The 19,025-nt window shown below is 43.3% G+C and overlaps 1 protein-coding gene across 3 annotated transcripts in view; it reads left to right on the plus strand.

Moving 5' to 3' along the window:
- PPT1 (palmitoyl-protein thioesterase 1) overlaps positions 1–19,025 on the plus strand; it is a 142,076-nt gene that overhangs the window by 42,201 nt on the left and 80,850 nt on the right. For all 3 annotated transcript variants that reach the window (XM_085648329.1, XM_085648327.1, XM_085648328.1), the window contains exon 5: positions 132–234. In XM_085648329.1, the coding sequence (XP_085504455.1) occupies positions 132–234 (103 nt within the window). The remainder of the gene's footprint in view (positions 1–131; positions 235–19,025) is intronic.

Consider the following 19,025-nt stretch of genomic DNA (forward strand, 5'->3'; position numbering starts at 1 on the left):
CATAAAAATTAGATCATGGTAATAAAAAGTTCGAAAAGCACTGCTCTAGATGAGTTCATCCACAGTGCTTCTTGAACCGTGAGGGAGTATCTTTCAGTCTGTGCTTACAGTGCCCCTCTTACATCCTACAGGTGTCTTTGGGTTACCTCGCTGCCCAAGTGTAATTTCTACCATCTGCGACTGGATCAGGAAGATATTGAACACTGCTGCATACACCAAGGAAGCACAAGAACAGTGAGTATATGGAGATAGCACCCCAAGCAGAGAGAAGTGATTGCATCCTTCACAAATATAGCACATAAGTATGAAGAGTGGCCTGCGGGAATTGAAAGTGCAAAGCAGGGAGTTTATTTGCAAAAACAATTAGCGCAAAACTGGGAATTCACCTGCAGCAGCAGATCGTACAAAGCAGGGCGAAAGGCCTGGAGCAACAGATAATATGGATTATGTCCGCCTGGACCCAATAGCAAATAGCATGGAATGCTCCTTGGTGCAACGAGAACCTATAGCAAGGTGTTTATCTGAAGGAACAGAACTTATAGTAGGCTTCAACTTTTGCAAAAACAGATTATGCCATGTAACCATCCTGTAGAGAAAGTGTAGAGAGCCAGTGCATCTTGGAGAACAAGACACACCAGGGAGTCTTGCCAAGTGCAAAGTAGATGTGCAGCTGAGTTCACAGTACATGTCAGGTATATATCCTGCAGGACTAGAGATCAAAGAGCATGGGGAGCGCCCTACAGGTCCAAAAAGAGAAGATCAGACGTTCGCTCCTAAAGTACCAGAAATGCAGACCAGGGCTCACTTACAACCTTCCAAGAAGTCTCTGCTGAGGTTTCAATAATGCCCTAGCATCACTGTAAAGAATGAGGGCCAAGAGCTGGCTGCTAAAGCATTTTCATGTTTCTTGACTGTAAATTGCTAAATAGTTTCTCTACAAGGCAGAGCCGGACAGGTTTAAATTCAACCTGATGTGTGGCTTGAGATGGTTCGTTAAACATCTCATGGCATGAGGTAATCCTCTCTGGAAAGTAATGGTTCCAGCCGGCTAGTTGTAACTTGAGTCGGAGCATTTAAATTATGTTTTGCATCATTTTTGCTTTACATGTGTGCATTCTGTCACCACTGGTCTGCATTTTTAAGCAGCCCTGATAGAATGAAAACCCAAAGATACCTGGTAGCCAAAATCAATGTGTTGTCTTGCAAGAAGAAAGCACTGGCATTTGATGACTGTCTTGGAAACGATTGAGTAAATGGAAAAGCTGTATTTGTATGTGTGGGCTTGAAAAGGACCCCCATTGCTTCAAGCAAATGTCAGCACCTTTTAAGTCCTTCACTTCTTCAGTCCACTTCTCAGTTGCCATCTTTTCTTGATTACACCCCGGTATGCATTGTAGCCATGATGCAGTCCATATATTTTGTGACCAAAAGGGATCCCTCTTCAAATCTAATACTAGTTAAGCATTTTAAGGAAAGATGCACCTTTTTTGACTGGTGTCTCTTAATATGGGACAACCCTATGGATTCCCTATATGTTGAGCTAAGATGGGATCAATATTTGTGCTCTCCTTTGGATGCTGGTTTGGCTGTTCATCATCTGCAGTCGCTGTTGTAAAGATTTTGAGGTGGAACACACCAATATCACCTCTCTCAAATTAGTTGCTCGCTTTGTCTAGACTCTGGACTGCTGTGTCTCACCGCTTGTCTGCCTTTAACTAAGAAGCGTCTAGTGGAGCCTGGAACATTCCTAGATTCTTGTTGCTCTAGTCTAGACTTGTCCTTGCACTGCCCATCTAAATGGACACTTCCGAGTGGGGTACCTTAGCAAGCATTAGCTGAGCCGTTAGATCTCACCTTTGGGACCTGTTGACTTTGCCAATGTTATTTGGGCGATGCTGAACAACTCTGGGACAAAGGGAGAAGCACAAGGGTGAGAGAGCAACACATGTTTACAAAATAGGGAGAGACCCCACTAACCAAGAGACAGGGTACCTCAGGTAAGTATAAAGAGAAGAATCTCTTGCATAAGCATAAAGACCCACCTATCATCAAGTGCGTGCTATTATCTCGTACATACATGTAACCACATTTATTCTAATCAAACCAGAAGGCACACCAGTACCGGTCCAAACTAGGACCCGAATTAGAACCCAAAGAAACAACCGCATGTAACAAAAAGATAAGAGACTTCAATCCTTACAATGTATACAAAGTTTATTAAAAAATATCATCACATTTAAAAATTGTCAACAAGACAATACAATTAAAATGATAAAATGCATTAATTCAAATTAACCTGAGCGAAAAGATACTATGTGAAATTGTTACATTCATCAAAGAACGGTTATAACCAGTAAGAATCAATACATAGAACCATCAGTCTGTTATATCATCATTAAATCAGACACATGCCGTAGTAATAATTTTCTCTCTCCATACAGATTAAAATATATATATAAACCTAGTTAAAACAAAATAATGAATTAAACAAATATACATAAATCCGAATATATCTCACAATATACAAACATATATACAAAAAATTCAATTAATAATGGCCCCCATTTAGAATTTACAATGCATGTTGGGACCCCTATCCATTTTCAAACTGGGGACCTACATGTGAATTGATAAACATGTACTTATGTTCAAAAATCACAGTGGGCCCAAAACATTTGTTTTGGCCACATATCCTTAGTGGATCAAAACTTGTTATCAAAATGTTCACACAATTGTTTTTGGGGTTCCATCAAGCATTCCAATCATGCAAAACCCTGGATGTCAGACAAACTATTAGCATCATTTGACAAGCCATATGTATATAAAATATACAAGGCACATTGATCATTCATAATGCATGGTATCAAAACCATAAATCCTACTTTCACCTTCCATGTGGCAGGTGTGGTAACATACAACATTCAAACACATCCACAGTGTGGAATGAATTTCAAACTGGATACCTACCACTTATTAGTTTATGTAACAAGAGAATAGTTGCATAATGGCCAACCCGTCTGAAATTTAAAAAATTAGCGTGGTCTGTAAGATCCACCCTTGTAGAGTTCAGTGCATATAATCCTAATAGGGAAACAACGCAAGCAATTGAATTGTCAGAGTTGCACCCAAACCAATAACAGGTAGAAGGAAGTGATTAATATCTCCAGCTTACCTTGGCTAATTAATGTATATTTTAAATTGGTCTGTGGGGATGTATCAAAAAAGTCACGGGGTAATCCCTGATGTATTTCATATGTGGTTATGTGCCATAGATAACGCGCCGTCTAATCTACCTATAATGTCAACATATTAAATATTTTAATTCAAGTAGCAATTTTGAGAATGCTTATTATACTGGGTTTGTTATGGTTATAACTATATATAGTATTACTGTCCATACATCATAAAGGCTATATTCAAATAAGATTTAAAAAAGTTTGCTATCTTTAAGGTATGTGGTATAATTATTACCAACTACCTAGTTACTTGCCCGATAATGAACAAAAGGGAAGGGAGAGGCAAAGAAGAAATGTGAACGTCACTAATACCTGTGCATATCATTAATTTAGGGCGTCCGTTTTTTCTAGGAGATCAAACCCCCTTGCTATATTTAAGAACAGTGGTTGTAGATGCCAAAATCCCTCCCACATTTTGGACATGGACGAATTATAAAGCATAGTAACTATCGTGTGTTTTAAGGACCTAACATGCGGTTCCCAACAGTGGAGCCGTATATATTGTTATCGAACGCTTACCTCCTATTACGGATCAAGAAAATCTCCACGTGCTTCACTGGATCGTCCCCGTGTGTTTCGTCTCCAGTTATTGAGACGATTGACGGACTGTTTCGCGTTCGATTTTATACGTTCAACTTTAACAAAATTATTCTCACCTGTGGCGAGGCGTCATCATAATGCGACTCTTCTGCCCTGTTAGTCTTAAAGCGGCTTGTTGCAATAGAGAACGATTGTGGGGCCCACCTCAAAAACACATCCATAGTATTACAAGATGAAGTGGGCAAAAACAATTGCTAATGCAATATTCTATTCCATTTATGGCTAACGCATGGCGGTCTGTGGAAACTATTCCCATTTCTGATCTACAGGGGGTATTTAAAAACTGCAACTATTTTATCTAAAATTAAATAAATAAAAAGATATAGCCAAATGATATATGTATAATAAGCCAAACATCTCTGGCCTTTAACCCTACTTCCATTATAACTGGATGCAAATTTAAAACTTGTGTGCATAATCTGAGGGGTCCTAGTGTGGCTACCAGAGTAACATTGATGGCTGCCGGTACACCACCCATGTAAACAAAGGAAAACCCTCCATGGACCACACACTTGTGTGGAATAAGGAATGCAGAGGTACCTACACATCTATTCTGTTAATCTCATCCAATCCTCCTTCGTATTCAGGCCCGGTCAGATAGTGTCAAGAATCGAAATGTACCATTGTTCACGATTCTTGCGTTTTAATGTTAAATCTCCTGATCTTTTGTTACCTTCTAGTTTTTTCAATAATAAACCACCTAAAATCCGTGGGGGTGTGACCTTCCTTCATAAAGTGACTAACAAGTGGAGCACTTTCCTTTCTATTTTTTATTGCAGACTTATGTTCCCCCAATCTGGTACGGAGTTATCTAGACGTCTCACCAATATATCCCAGATTGCAGGGATATAGGAGCAAATACACTAAATTCCTACTTCTACAGTTGTTTAAGGTTTTGGAGGCCAAGGTACGTTTATTACAAACCACCTCTTTACCCTCCAAACACTGTCCACACATATTGCAATGGCTACATTTATAGTTTCCAATAGCTTGAGTGCCCATCAACGTCCGTTGATGCATAGTGGAGGCTTCTCTATATGTGTGTACCAGTTCCTTTCTCAAATTATTATTTCGCTTAAAGGCGAATAGGGGGTTTCTCCAATTTGGCAGATGCAGTATCATTCAGGATGCTCCAGTTCGAATTTATAATATTTTTTATTTTGTTACTCAGACAGGAATATTGGCTCACAAATACAAATTTTTGTGCATCTCCTTCCTGTTGTTTCCTCAGTACTCCTCCTTCAACATGCTGTCCCGGTTGTAAAATCGGGCCCGTTTAAAGGAATGAGAAATTAATTTCCTAGGATAGCCTCTGTCTCTTAAGTTTGGTTTTTAAAACCTCAGAATGTTTGTAGAAGTCATTCAGGGACGAACAGTTCCGCCGAAGACGGAGGAACTGTCCGAAGGGAATGTTGTCTTTTTGTGCTTTGGGGGGGAAGCTCGAGTAATGTAACAGAGTATTCTTATCTGTAGGTTTAGAAAATAACTCGACTCCCAATCTTCCACTATTATCTTTAATCCTCAAATCTAAAAAATGTACGCTCTGATTACTATATTCTGACGTGAACCTAAGGTTAACATCCCCCAAGTTTAACCATTCCAAAAATTTCCCCAATATCTCAACTGTTCCTTCCCAAATGATAAAGATGTCGTCTATGAATCTGCTCCACTTCACGACATTCCCGTAAAATGGAGCAGACTCATTGAAGATGTGCGTCTCCACAAATTGTCCCACATATAGGCAGGCCAGACTGGGGGCATAGGTGGCCCCCATACTGGTACCCTTACGTTGAAGATAGAGATCATCCTTAAACCGAAATAAATTCTGTTTCAGAACCAACTCCATGCACGCCAGAATGAAATTTTGCGCGTGCCCCTCTACACTCAGCTGGACCCAGGATGCCACGGATGACTTTAAGGGTTGCATCCTGGGGAATATTCGTGTAGAGGGCCTCTATGTCAAGAATAACCAGAAGTTGGGTTTAGTAATTAAACTCATGGCCTTCGATAGTGGTAATCATGTGGCCAGAGTCCTTGATATAGGATTTTTGTTTTTGAACTAGTGGTTTTAAAAAACTGTCTATGTACTTGCTCAGTGGTTCAAACGGAGAGTTAATGCAGCTCACATTATGTCTAAGGGGTGGGTTTCTAGGATCCTTGTGTATTTTAGGCAGGCCGTATATCGCTGGGATAACGGGTCTGTCATTGCACAAGAACCTATATTCTTTATCTGAAAATCACTCATTGTCTTTGGCTGCTAAGAGAAGCGTAGAGATTTCCTTGTTTAATAAATGCCAATTGTTCATAGATACCTTGATATAATGAGCCTCTACATTGAGTAGATTCATCACCCACCTGTCATAGTCAGGGTATCAAAAATAACAACCCCACCCCCCCTTATCGGCGGGTTTGATTGTTATATTTAAATCGTTTTGAAGGTCGGAAATAATTTCTCTCTATTGTATACTAATATTGTGGACAATGGGGGGTTAGTGCTCCCAAATGTTACGTATTTTTGTTTCCACAACTTGTTCAAAAACCTAAATTCTTCTTCCTGTCTACCTGACTGATATGAGGCGTAAAGGTCGATTTATGTTTGAGTCCAGAGATATTGGTCTCTTCACTATATTGTTTATTTTCAAGAAACCTTGTTAGTCTGATCTTCCGAAAGAAGGACTTGAGGTCCTTCTCCAATAAAAATGTATTGGCTCGTGTGGATGGAGCAAAGCTAAAACCTTGTTCCAATACTTCCAATTCCATCTCTGTTAAAGTACGTTTAGATAGATTAATAATGGGAAATCTGTAATTTGTTTCCTCCAATACCTGCAGTTTCTTGTTTCCAGGTATTCCTCTTGAGGTTGATGCCTCACATAGAAACGGACGCTCTAAATTAATGATATGCACAGATATTAGTGACCTGCACATTTCTCCTTTGCCTCTCCCTTTCCTTTTGTTCATTATCGGGCAAGAAACTAGGTAGTTGGTAATAATTATACCACATACCTTAAAGATAGCGAACTTTTTTAATCTGATTTGACTATAGCCTTTATGATGTATGGACACTAATACTATATACAGTTATAACCATAACAAACCCAGCATAATAAGCATTCTCAAAATTGCTACTTGAATTAAAATATGTAATATGTTGACATTATAGGTGGATTAGATGACGCGTTATCTATGGCACATAACCACATATGATATACATCAGGGATTACCCCGTGACTTTTTTGATACATCCCCACGGACCAATTTAAAATATACATTATTTGGCCATGGTAAGCTGGAGATTTTAACCACTTCCTTCTACCTGTTATTGGTTTGGGTGCAACTCTGACAATTCAATTGCTTGCGTTGTTTCCCTATTAGGATTATATGCACTGAACTCGACAAGGGTGGATCTTACAGACCACGCTAATTTTTGAAATTACAGATGGGTTGGCCATTATGTAACCATTCTCTTGACACATAAACTAATAAGAGGTACGTCTCCAGTTTGCAGTTCATTCCACACTGTGGATGTGTTTGAATGTTGTATGTTACCACACCTGCCACATGGAAGGTGAAAGTAGGATTTATGATTTTGATACCATGCATTATGAATGATTAATGTAGCCTTGTATATTTTATATACGTATGGCTTGTCAAACGATGCTAATATTTTTTCTGACATCCAGGGTTTTGCATGATTGGAATGCTTGATGGAACCCCAAAAACAATTGTGTGAACATTTTGATAACGAGTTTTGATCCACTAGGGATATGTGGCCAAAAAAAAAATGTTTTGGGCCCACTGTGGTTTTTGAACATAAGTACATGTTTATTAATTCACATGTAGGCCCCCAGTTTGAAAATGGATAGGGGTCCCATTATGTATTGTGAATTCTAAATGGGGGGGCATTATTAATTGATTTGTTTTAGTATATATGTTTGTATATTGTGATATCAATTCGGATTTATGTATATTTGTTTAATTCATTATTTTGTTTTAACTAGGTTTCTATATATTTTAATCTGTACGGTGAGAGAAAATTATTGCTTTTTGTCCTGATGAAGGTGGGATCAATGACCACCGAAACGCGTCGACGCTTGTTCTTTCAGAATTGGTTATATCCAGGAACTACCACATGTGTCTGATTTAATGAAGATATAACAGACTGATGGTTTTTATGTATTGAATCTTACTGGTAATAACCGTTCTTTGATGAATGTAACGATTTCACATAGTGTCTTTTCTCTCAGGTTAATTTGAATTAATACATTTTATCATTTTAATTGTATTGTCTTGTTCACAATTTTTAAATGTGATATTGTTTAATAAACTTTGTATACATTGTAAGGATTGAAGTCTCTTATCTTTTTGTTACATGCGGTTGTTTCTTTGGGTTCTAATTTGGGTCCTAGTTTGGACTGGTACTGGTGTGCCTTCTGGTTTGATTAGAATATATGTGGTTACATGTATGTATGAGATAGTAGCATGCACTTGATGATAGGTGGGTCTTTATGCTTATCCATGAGAGAGCAACACAAGCACGGCATGGGGGGGTGAAGCACATGAGGGAGACAGCTGGAAAACACATACAATTACACAGAGTGCTTAATCTAAAATAAAAATAAAAAAACTAGTGGAAGGTACAAATGCCAGCCACTCAAAGAGATTGTAAAGAGGCTATGCTTCATTGGGGAGATGAACACAACATTTACAAGATGCAGCATAGAAAGCCATTAAATAAAAAGCAAGCAAATGGGAGTGACAATAAAGCCAACCTATGATAAGCAAGCTAAACGTCCAGTTAATCCCAAAATAGATCTTTTGCAACTTGACAGCTGTGCTCTCTCGTAGGCTTGACGTAACAAAAGCCTGGTTGGAACAACTTTCTTGAGGAGGCCCTTGCTGGTGCTACCAGTCACTCAGTGTCCTCTAAGCCACCTACCCTGAAAGGCTGTGGGCTTCAAGCAGCAGCAACATTAGTCATGTAGGAGAGTGTGCAGATGTCTCAGTTAAGGGGTAAATAGCAAGGTGCGCAATGACCCTTGCTGTCTGACTCTACATTGTGATAAAGATGCCCTTGGCTGTCCCTGCTACAGTGATGGGTTCTCTCCCTGGTATTATAAAGATCCAACTACATTTCTGTGATTGCTCATTAAGTTTTTAATTTATTACCTCTAACTTAATTCTGCAGGCCACTTAAGATCTGATATTCCTATGCCCGTAGTGGGACATTTTTCTCCATTTTGACTTCTCATGTCTTTGCAGTTAGCTTTCGTCTAAAGAAAAGATTTAGGGACAGAGTTAAAATCCCAAAAGAACATAGCATAAATCCTATATTAAACTGTAAATGTTTTAATCCAAGATGAACCTAACGTTGGTGAGAACGGCGTTCCAAAATCACACAGGAGACCCAGGAAAGGCACTCTTTATCAAGAAGAAAATAAATGGAGTTAGGTCCACCAGGTTTCCCACTTATGTCTGACTATGAACAAATTGATGCTACTTTATTTACAGATCTTTAATGTCACACTTGAATAAGATCAGTCACAAATCCAACATTTGGCATATGCTGCTAATAGAAATTAAGTTGTATTGCCTGGACTGTCTGCGGAGAATGACTGACAACTCTTACATCTGGATGACATTATATTGTAGTGATATACAACAGGTTTGTATTTTGTTGAAAGGATGCAGTCAGACTTCCTTTGAGCGCGCTTTTGCCAGTGGGCTGGAAATTGCCATCCTGCAGCGTAAGAGCGATCTCAAAATCTGCTACTTAGTAAATACATGTTCTTAGCATGTGTTGCTGTAGATACTCATGCTCTGCAGTCTCCTGCCATCTAGTGTTGGGCTCAGACGTTTGCAGGCTGTTTTTCTTTCAAGAAGACTCTCTAGTCACAGGATGCACCGTGATTCCGCCCTTACTGGGCAATGCCTATGGGCATTGAGTCCATGTTCAATCAATCAATCTGTAGATTTGTAGAGTGCTTCCTGACACCAGTGTGGGTATCCAGGCACTGATAGTGTCCAGTTGATTTAGTCGAATAGTCAGGTTTTCAGGGACTTTTGGAACTCTGGAAGAAATGGGGAGGTCCGTAGATGAAAGGGTAGTTTGTTCCATGTCTTCGCTGCTAGGTAAGAGCTAGAGTGACCATTGCATCTGCTTCATCGGATGCGGGGAGTGAGGGTTAGAGAAAGGGATGCGGAGCGGAGGTGTCTGGTGGGTTGATGGAAGTTCATGTGGTGCTTCAACTGGGTGGGTTCGCAGTGTGTCAGTAGCTTGAACTGGCATCTTTTTTGTACAAGGAGCCAGTGGAATTGCCTGAAGTAGGAGGTGATGTGGGTTTGTCTAGGGAAAGCCAGGATGAGTCTGGCTGCAGCATTCTGTATGATCTGTAGTCTGAGAAGGTGAGCTGCGATCCCTGCGTAGAGAGCGTTGCTGTAGTCCAGTCAGCTGGAGATGAGGGCCTGGGTGATGGTGCGTCTTGAACTTTGGGATTGCCATTTGAATGTCATATGAAGCATGCTGAGGATGAAGAGGCAGGAGGAGGAGACAGAGTTGACCTGAGTCATCATGGTTAGCTTGTTGTCCAGAATGATGCTTCTGTTCCTAGCGTGGTCAGTTGGGGTAGGAGTAGGTCTGAGTGCTGAGGGCCAACAGGATGCGTCCCATGGGGAGCTTTTGTTGGAGGAGATGGGTTGTGTGGTCTTGAGGACATTGATCCATGTGTCCTTTGAGACTTTGCTCCTGCTGCAGTGGGGGGCATTAGGCAGACTGGAGACAGAAGTCCATGAGCTGGTGATGTTGAAGTGAACGAAGGAGTGGTCGGTCCATGTGAGTTCTGTGGTGTGGCTGTACCTGATGCGGTCATTGTAGGTGAAGATGGCCTGTGGCCTGGGGTTGTGGATGAGTTGGGTGTGTCCAATGTTGTTCAAGCTATTGAGGAAGTTGGTAGTGTTGATGTCATTGTGGTTGTCGAGATGGAAGTTGAGGTCCCCGAGGAAAATGTAGTTGTTGGAGTCTTCGGCGAGGGGGGCGATGAAGTGGCAGAAGACTGGACGTGATTGTGGCGGATGGTATACGAGGGTGCCCCTGATGGTGGTTTTGCTGTCCGTTTGAAGTCGCAATTTGAGGTGTTCTGTGGAAGGGGTAATGTCGTCATTTGTGGTGGTGCAGTGCATGGATTCCTTCTGTATGATGGCGATCCATCCACCAGGCTTGTTGATGCGATGGCCTAGGGGATCTTGTATCTTTCGGGTATAATGATGGCAGTGTCAGGCACGGAAAGTGGGGGTGACCCAAACCGCAGTGAGAAAGAGGACGTTGGGTGTGAAGGTGGAGAGAAGTTCTGAACCTTGGCGGTGTGTTTGCATAGTGAGTCTGTGTTGAGAAGGGCGCATGCGAGTTGGTGTTTTTAGTCAGATGCTGTCTGTGTTGAGTTCGGGGTAGGGCTGGTGTGTGTGCTGTGGCAGGTGAAGGTCTAGTGGGTGCAGGTGAAAGGTCCTAACTTGGAGCCTGGGTCGGCGTGGTGCAAGTGTTTGTTGTAGCGTCCGAGGTCGAGCGTGTAGAGTTCGACTATGGTGTATCTGCGGGGGTGGGAGGGCCAGGGGTCATGGCACTGGGCGTTGTCCAGATGTAGATGAGCTCTGCCAGGGTGTAAGTACAGTCGGCTCTCACATCCACTCTGAGCCACTCAAGAACCCTCATACTGAGAAAGAGCACTGCACCAGAGGAAGTCGGGTAATTAGCCTGACTCCCTTGGGTCGAGCCCAACAAAACACCACAGCCTGCATGGTTGCTGCTGCCTCTGAGGACACACCCTTCCAAGCGTGTCAAACTCTTTCGACTGCCAAGCGCCAATGCCACGGTGAAGCCGTGCCTCCATTTGTAGCAAAAGACCCCTTTGAAGCAGACTCCCTATCCCTCGAAGACTTTGAGGCCATACTCCTCACCGAGAAAAGCCTGGAAAACTTGCTCAGAGGATGAATACTTGCATCCTTCTCTGATGCCATATTTCGGAGTTTAAGCAAGGTTCAGCAGCCTGCCCTGTGATGGGAAGCACCTATTTGGGACTCAGGTTGATGAGTTGCTGGAGAAGATAAAGGGCACCGATATCACTAAATCAATGGGTGCCCTTCAAACCTCTGCTTCCAGAGGCTAATTTTGAATGCAGCAGCTTCGAGGAGGCACCAAGGGCACCGCTCCTGATTCCAACATTCTTATCAGAGGCACTTGCAGGCGGGCAGGGGCCATACCAGAGATGCCTACTGGGGCAATAACAACAAAGGCAGGGGGAGGGGTGACTTACGAAAAGGAGCCTCCACCTCTAGGCACTGACTTGCCACACACACCCCTCCCCGATGTCACATCACCTTTCGGGGGAGATTGCAGCATTTTTTCTCCCGCTGGTAGGAAGTCGCATTAGATCAGTGGGTTCTGGTGGTGGTTCATAATGCATACTGCCAAGAACTTCTCACAGCCCCTCCCAATGTCCCACCCCACACACCTATCCTCGGCAGAGAACATCTCAGCCTTCTAAAGGAAGATGTCCAGGCGCTCTTCCATGAAGGAGCAATAGAAAGAGTGCACTCTCACCGTTGGTGCAGGGACATCTATTATCTATACTTCCTCATCCCCGAGAAGGACCGCTCCTTCATGCCAGTCTTAGACCTCAGGGACCTTAATCGATACTTTCTGTCAGAACACTCCATATGACTACCCTTCAGGATGTCATACATCTGCATCAACAAGCCAATTACATGACGGTGCTAATCATAAGTATGATGGCACACCCCTTATCTCTCAGCATTGGCACAGGAAATCTGTCACTGGGTTCTCCACCGCTGCCTACACCTCCTGGTCAATGGACAACGACTTTGCAGATCTGCTCAGCTGGACACATCAACAAGTCCATGAGTGGGAACTCCACCCACAAGTCCTACTCGAGTACTTTCAACGAACGCTGGGCACCCTGCAGATAGACCTGTTTACCACACCTGAACACACAAAATTTATAAAACGTCGCCTCTTGGTACTCTGTAGGCTTTTCCGTCCCTCCCACTGCTTCCGTATGTTGTATGGAAGATGCAGCAAACATTTCTAACATTTTATCCTGTTGGCCTCCTTGTGTGCCAACATTTATAACATTTATCCTGGCGGCCTCCTTGTGGGCTAGACAGCCCTGGTACTCAACACTTCTCAAGATGTCCATCAGCCCCATGCGAAGCTCACCAAGTGGCCTGATGTCCTCACATGGAACTCAAGGCCAGATTAGACTCCAAGCCCCTAAGCGACTCAGTCTAGCAGTCTGGTGCCTGAGGTCTTAGAATTCGATTATGTGCATTTCCTGCTAGAATGCAAGGAGATTCTACACAATTACGCAAACCTACCACAAGGGCTTTGTATTCTGCAAAATGGAAGGGTTCATCCACTATTCTATTTCCAATCTCCTGGACCCTCTTAAACCTAGCGCCCAGGAAATCATTTGTTATCTTAGCCAACTACAAACAGGCCTCCACTCCACTTCTCAGTGGCCTCATCTAGTTGTCATGGCTGTATAGATGCATAATCAATCAATCCGGGATTTGTAGAGTGACACTACTCACCCATGAGGGTCTCAAGGCGCTGAACATCTTCCTCATTTGCACCCCAGTCCCCAAAGCCTTTATGGAAGACCTTAAGAAGATCACCCTCTGACAGTCATCACTGTCCCCACATGGACCCTTAATGTGGTGCTTGCCAGGCTCAGGGGTCTCCCACCTTTAAAACCTTGCATTGTTGCCTCTTACATATCCTTACCTGGAAATTAGCTTTCCTCATAGCTATGACCTCCCTCAGATGCATTAGTGAATTGCAGGCCCTTCATTTGGGTCTTTAGGGACACACCCTTCTCAGAACCAATCCAAAGATCCTCCCCAAAGGAGTTTCCCCTTTCCACCTCAACTAAATGATAGAGCTGCCAGTCTTTTTCCCTTAGATTTGGTAGCTGAGAGAGCTCTTCATAGCTTAGATGTTAAATATGCTCTCATGTATTATCTAATAGAAGTGAGTGCCTTTTTGTTTTACTGATTACAAAAAAAAAGTAGTACAAATGAACTTTTTGAAGTAAAATAAAATGTAAATTGTCATTCAAATAGAGGAATGCTGCTGGCGTCGGGAAGCAAAGTGGAGTGGGTGGTTGGAGGGGAAAACAGCACACAAGGGAAAGCAACACAGGGCAGGAGAAAGGTCAACGAGAGAGAGAGAGAGCTACACAGGCCAAGGGGAGTGAAAGAAGCACACATGGGAGAAGCACATGTATGAGGGCAACAAAGAGCACTGGGGAAGGGAAGTACATGGATGGTAGCAAACAGCACTGAGCACGAGGAGAGAGAAGCTCACAAGGAGAAAACTGGAAAACACACGCACTCTCGCAGAGTGCTTAAGCCAAAAGAATGAAATAGTTCCATAAAAGTAAGCAGTGGAAGGACACGAGTAAAGAGGCTATACTTCAGGGAAGGGACCAACTCAAGATGGACAAGGCAAGCCCTCACATAACAAGCAAGCAAATGAAAGTGACAATAAATCCAATCAATGATAAGCAATGGGTGTGCTTTAAATGCATAAGTTCTTGGTAAACTGACAATAGGTCTGTTTTTTTACAAGAGAGCTATGCTTTCTGGTAGGCTCAACCTAAAAATCATGCATTGTTGAACCTATCTTCCTAAATGTGGGGAGTTCCAGCCTGACCTCAAGTCTCTAAGCTCCGGTATGTTGCCCTGAGTGCTAGCCAGTGCTTTTATTTGAGCCGGTAGTTTCCGGTGCTCAGCACCGGCACTTAATTGTCAGCACTGGCACCTATGACAGTCTGCACATGGTGGCACTGTCAGTCGCATTTAGAGATGAGGACAACAGCTGTTTATTAATTCAACACACAATAAAAAAATGAATAATACCTACTACCCAGGGCGATTTTATAGCTCTGGGGGCCTGGCATTGTCACGCTTTTAAGAGTGATGATTAGTAGTGTGTTGGTGCTGTCATTGGCTGCACGGGCAGAGGCAACGGGTGGCGCAAGCTGCAGTGGCCTCCTCATGAGGGCCCTGGCACTTATTTCTTTACAAATTAAGAAGTGGTGCTAGCTGCCTAAATCCAATGCTGTGAGGTCGCTTTGTGGACAAGCATTATCAATACATTTGGAAATCACCTTGTAGCTATGGTGCTGAATGTTAGAATACATGCTCCTCTCAGATATTGCTAGTTCCTGCAGCTGTACATGCTACAAAGGAAAGAAACCATTTCCTTCTTGCATTAGTATTCGGGTTCCGTAACTTAACCTAGCACCTTGAATACACTTGTGAGATCAGTGCCTCAAAGAAAAGTTCACAGTAAATCTTCAGTATCATGGAGAGAAGTACAAAGACTGGGTGGTAAAGAGTGAGTGTAACATTTTACTGCAGGACACAACGGAAGCCGATGAGCCAGGGTCAACATAGCCGTACTGGGAGCATGTTACCCCAGGATTTTCGATTACAGTGGGGAAAATACCTAATTCCGCAAGTGAGGTGGTCGCATGTACGTTCATCACCTCTTTAGACATGGGGCTCCGCTCTGTTTGCCAATTATTCTGTAGTGGACGGGGAGAGTTTGTTCTAGGGTTATGGGCCACTATGATGGCTACCATGGTAGAAATATAAGACGAACTGTGAGACTAGTTAATGTCAAACCTCTTTATTATATACTTTGAGCAATACACCCCACTGATTCGGGAAGACCTATGTCTGCCTATATGTGAGGTTAACAATGCCAATATTTATGAGTGTATGGAACTCTATCTATATCACATGCAAAATTCAAAACATTTGCCAGGACATCATTAGTCTTTAGTGTGTGAAATATTTTCTTGGGATCCTGGGGCAGTTGTATATCTATCACTCGGTCAACTCGGATTTGTAGAGGGTGACTAATCACCTGCGAGGGTATCCAGGCTCTAGGATCTTGCTGGGATCAGTTGAAAAAAGGGCCTTGCGTCCCTTTCTGAATTCGTGGAGGAGGAGGTTGTTCAGAGTTGAAGTTGAAGGTTGTTCCAGCACTTGGTGGCGTAGTAGGAGAGAGGAGCGTCCTCCATTGTAGCTTCAGCGCATGCAGGGTGTGTGTGCGATGGCTGCGGAGCGCAGGTGTCTGGAGGGTTGGTAGAAGTTCGGGTGGTGGTTGATGTATGCCAGTCCTAGGTCGTGGAGGCGCCTTGTAGGCATGTGTCCGTATCTTCAATTGACTTCCCAGAAATTGTTCCTAGATTTGAAACTGTAATCAACTTGACTTGGAGGCAAGGAGGACAACAATCAGATTCAGATTGTAGGAATTTCTGTAACTGCAACACCATGCATATAGAATGGTTCGAGCATGAGTGCAGCAAGTTAAAATCTACTCTTTCAGTGGCACTGAAAACAAGACATGACACTCCTGATGGAGAAACGCATCTAAAAGAGCAAAGGCAAAAGTATAAGTGTCTGGTAAATACAAAATAAGCAAGTTAAAAACAAACACTTGGCAGGCTCTCATGGAAGCCCTCAGAAGAAAATCACCTGGCTCTTCTGGGAGCTAGTAAGGTGGCGATCACAAGGTACCCCAAGATAGTTAGAGAGCACTATTAAGTCTGCCTTCTGGTTCAATTCTTTTTCATCGTTATACAATCTTCCACACCAAAGAAAACAGTGCAGTAATGGAATAATTCAGGGGAATGAAGGACGAATGTATAAAGAATGTTTCACGGAGGAAATCCGAGATGTTATATCGTTGAGCACACCAGAAAGCAAATTAATAACAAACAAATTCTCTGAAAGCAAAGTTCAGCTGGTAACTCTTAGCCGGAAACTACACAAGGCCCTAGATCATAACTGAGTCCCAGTGGACAGGTGCAGATCAGAGCTTTCTTCAGGAGTACCCATTTTAACTGCAGTATACAATGCGATTTGGTTCCAGGAAAGGGTACCAGCATTATGGAGATCTGCAATAATTGTCCCAATACTCATGAAGGGACCACAGCAAATTATCAACCGATCTCTCTTCTTGATGCAGTTGTGAAAATATATGCTACGCTTCTGTACACTTGCCTTGGCGACTGGCACAGTGAAAATGGGATCATTAATGCCTCACAGGCAGGATTCCAGAAGAGGCAAGGAACAATCCACCAAGTAATGCTGCTATTTAACGTCGGCCTGAAGTACACCAGTGTTGAAAAGTCAAAATTAAACCTTACTTTTATAGATTTAAAAATGGATTTTGATACTGTTAGCTGCGAGCTTCTGTGGCAAACATTTGTAGACCTGTGGTGCCAATGAAAACTAGCGTCTGATATCAAACAATTATACAGTAACAACACTTCTCCAGTATTGGGGTATCTTTCATAGATTCAAATGCTTGAATATTCCCCGTCGTCGAAGTGGGAGTCCCACGGTACATAACAAAGCAATGTAGTAATAACATAAGCCTATTAGGCCTACAGGAAAGAAAAAACCATAGAGTTTTCATGGATAGACAACTTGTCACCTTTATAACATATCACTGTCGTTATGTTCTAGGTCAAATCCAGCCAATCAGGTGTCCGCACCCTCTAGAACCCTCTCCCCAGAGACTCAGGCTCTCAGATTTTCTACCGCACGTCGTGTGAAGGGAGTCTCCCTGAGCTTGCTCAGTTTTTTTCATCTCATATTTCACAGAGATTGAGCCCTCTTCAGACCTCGTGGGAGCTGTGGTAAACTGAGACTTCATTCTGAAGCTCCTCACAAAAAATGTATTTATTGTTTGTATCCTGAACATTTGGTTAAGGACTGTAAAATCTGTAGAACCTTCTCACAGAAAACTTTGAAGGACAGAGAGGGGCGTCTCCTTCTGTGGCTACAGAAGCTGAAGACTTCAGAAAATCCTGTTTCTGATGTGGAGAGTGTGTCTTCTATCCAAACTGCTCCCTCTTTCAAGAGGTCTTCTGACTCTCAAAAAGTTTCTCCTCGTCCTAAAATGGTGAAGAAACAGCATGGAGAACCTTCAACTTCAAGAGGGATGATTTCCCCCCACAGGAGTCTCTCTGTTTCCCTGACGCCCCCGAGATCTGATTCTCAGGCGTCTAAGACTCCAGCTGCGCAGTTTTTACCTCAAAAATTGCCTCTCTCGTCGACGAGTTCATCAAGCCTTCCTCCGTCGACGAGAGCTGCCGTCGTCGCACCTACATCGACGACCTCGGCATCTATGTCTCTGAAGACGGCAATGATCATGTCGTCGGCGTCTTCACCGTCGACGCTGGTATCTGTGAAGGTGAGACCCATCTCGTCGACGTTGCCTTTAACTTCGTCGTCGACTAGTATCAAGCATAAGAAAAAGCAGACATCGTCGACGAGTGCTCCGTCGTCGAAGGGTGCTTCGTCGTCGAGAGCTGCTTCGTCGTCGACGGTGGCTTCGTCGTCGACGGTGGCTTCGTCGTCGACGGTGGCCTCGTCGTCGACGGTGGCCTCGTCGTCGACGGTGGATTCGTCGTCGACGGTGGCTTCGTCGTCGACGGCAGCCCAATGGCGAATTTCAGCACCGGCAATGGCAATGACGGCTACAGCTCCAATTCTGGCTTTGCTACCATTGGACACATCAACCTCTCTACTTCAACGTCGGCAATCGTCTCTGGAGACCCTCATGCCACTCAAACCACCTGTGCAACCTCCTGAGCTGCTGTTTTCATCTGACAATGATGAATATGAGGATGACAGATTTCGGCCTGCTCGCAGTCCTTCCGGGATCTTGATTAAATGTCAGGACACTGATGACGATGATGAGGAGGATTTGCGACAAGATGATCTCTCGTCTTATGACACGCATCCGGTTCCGCAACCTTCCATGGCACAATTGCCTTTAAGCCTGATTTCCAATTTGCAGTATATGCTTGATGATTATAATCGCCGTTTTCCACGGTCTGGGCATACCACTCCAACACCACAGACACCTCAACAATCTGTGTTTCATACGGAACCAGTAGTCACACCGACGCCAGTGACTCGTGAACAATCTCTTGGGGTTCCTCTTTTCACGCTTGAGGATGTTGTCGAGGACCAGGATGATGACGCTGACAAGGAGGAGGGTGAGCTGGACGATGCTTCCCCCAAACACCTTCTCCCGCTGATCCCGCTCCTTTGGATTCTCCCCCAGTTGACATTGGTGGTTTCCATTTGCTC

This window comes from Triturus cristatus, chromosome 3_2 (genome assembly GCF_964204655.1).
Source record: "Triturus cristatus chromosome 3_2, aTriCri1.1, whole genome shotgun sequence".
Classification (NCBI taxonomy): Eukaryota; Metazoa; Chordata; class Amphibia; order Caudata; family Salamandridae; genus Triturus; species Triturus cristatus.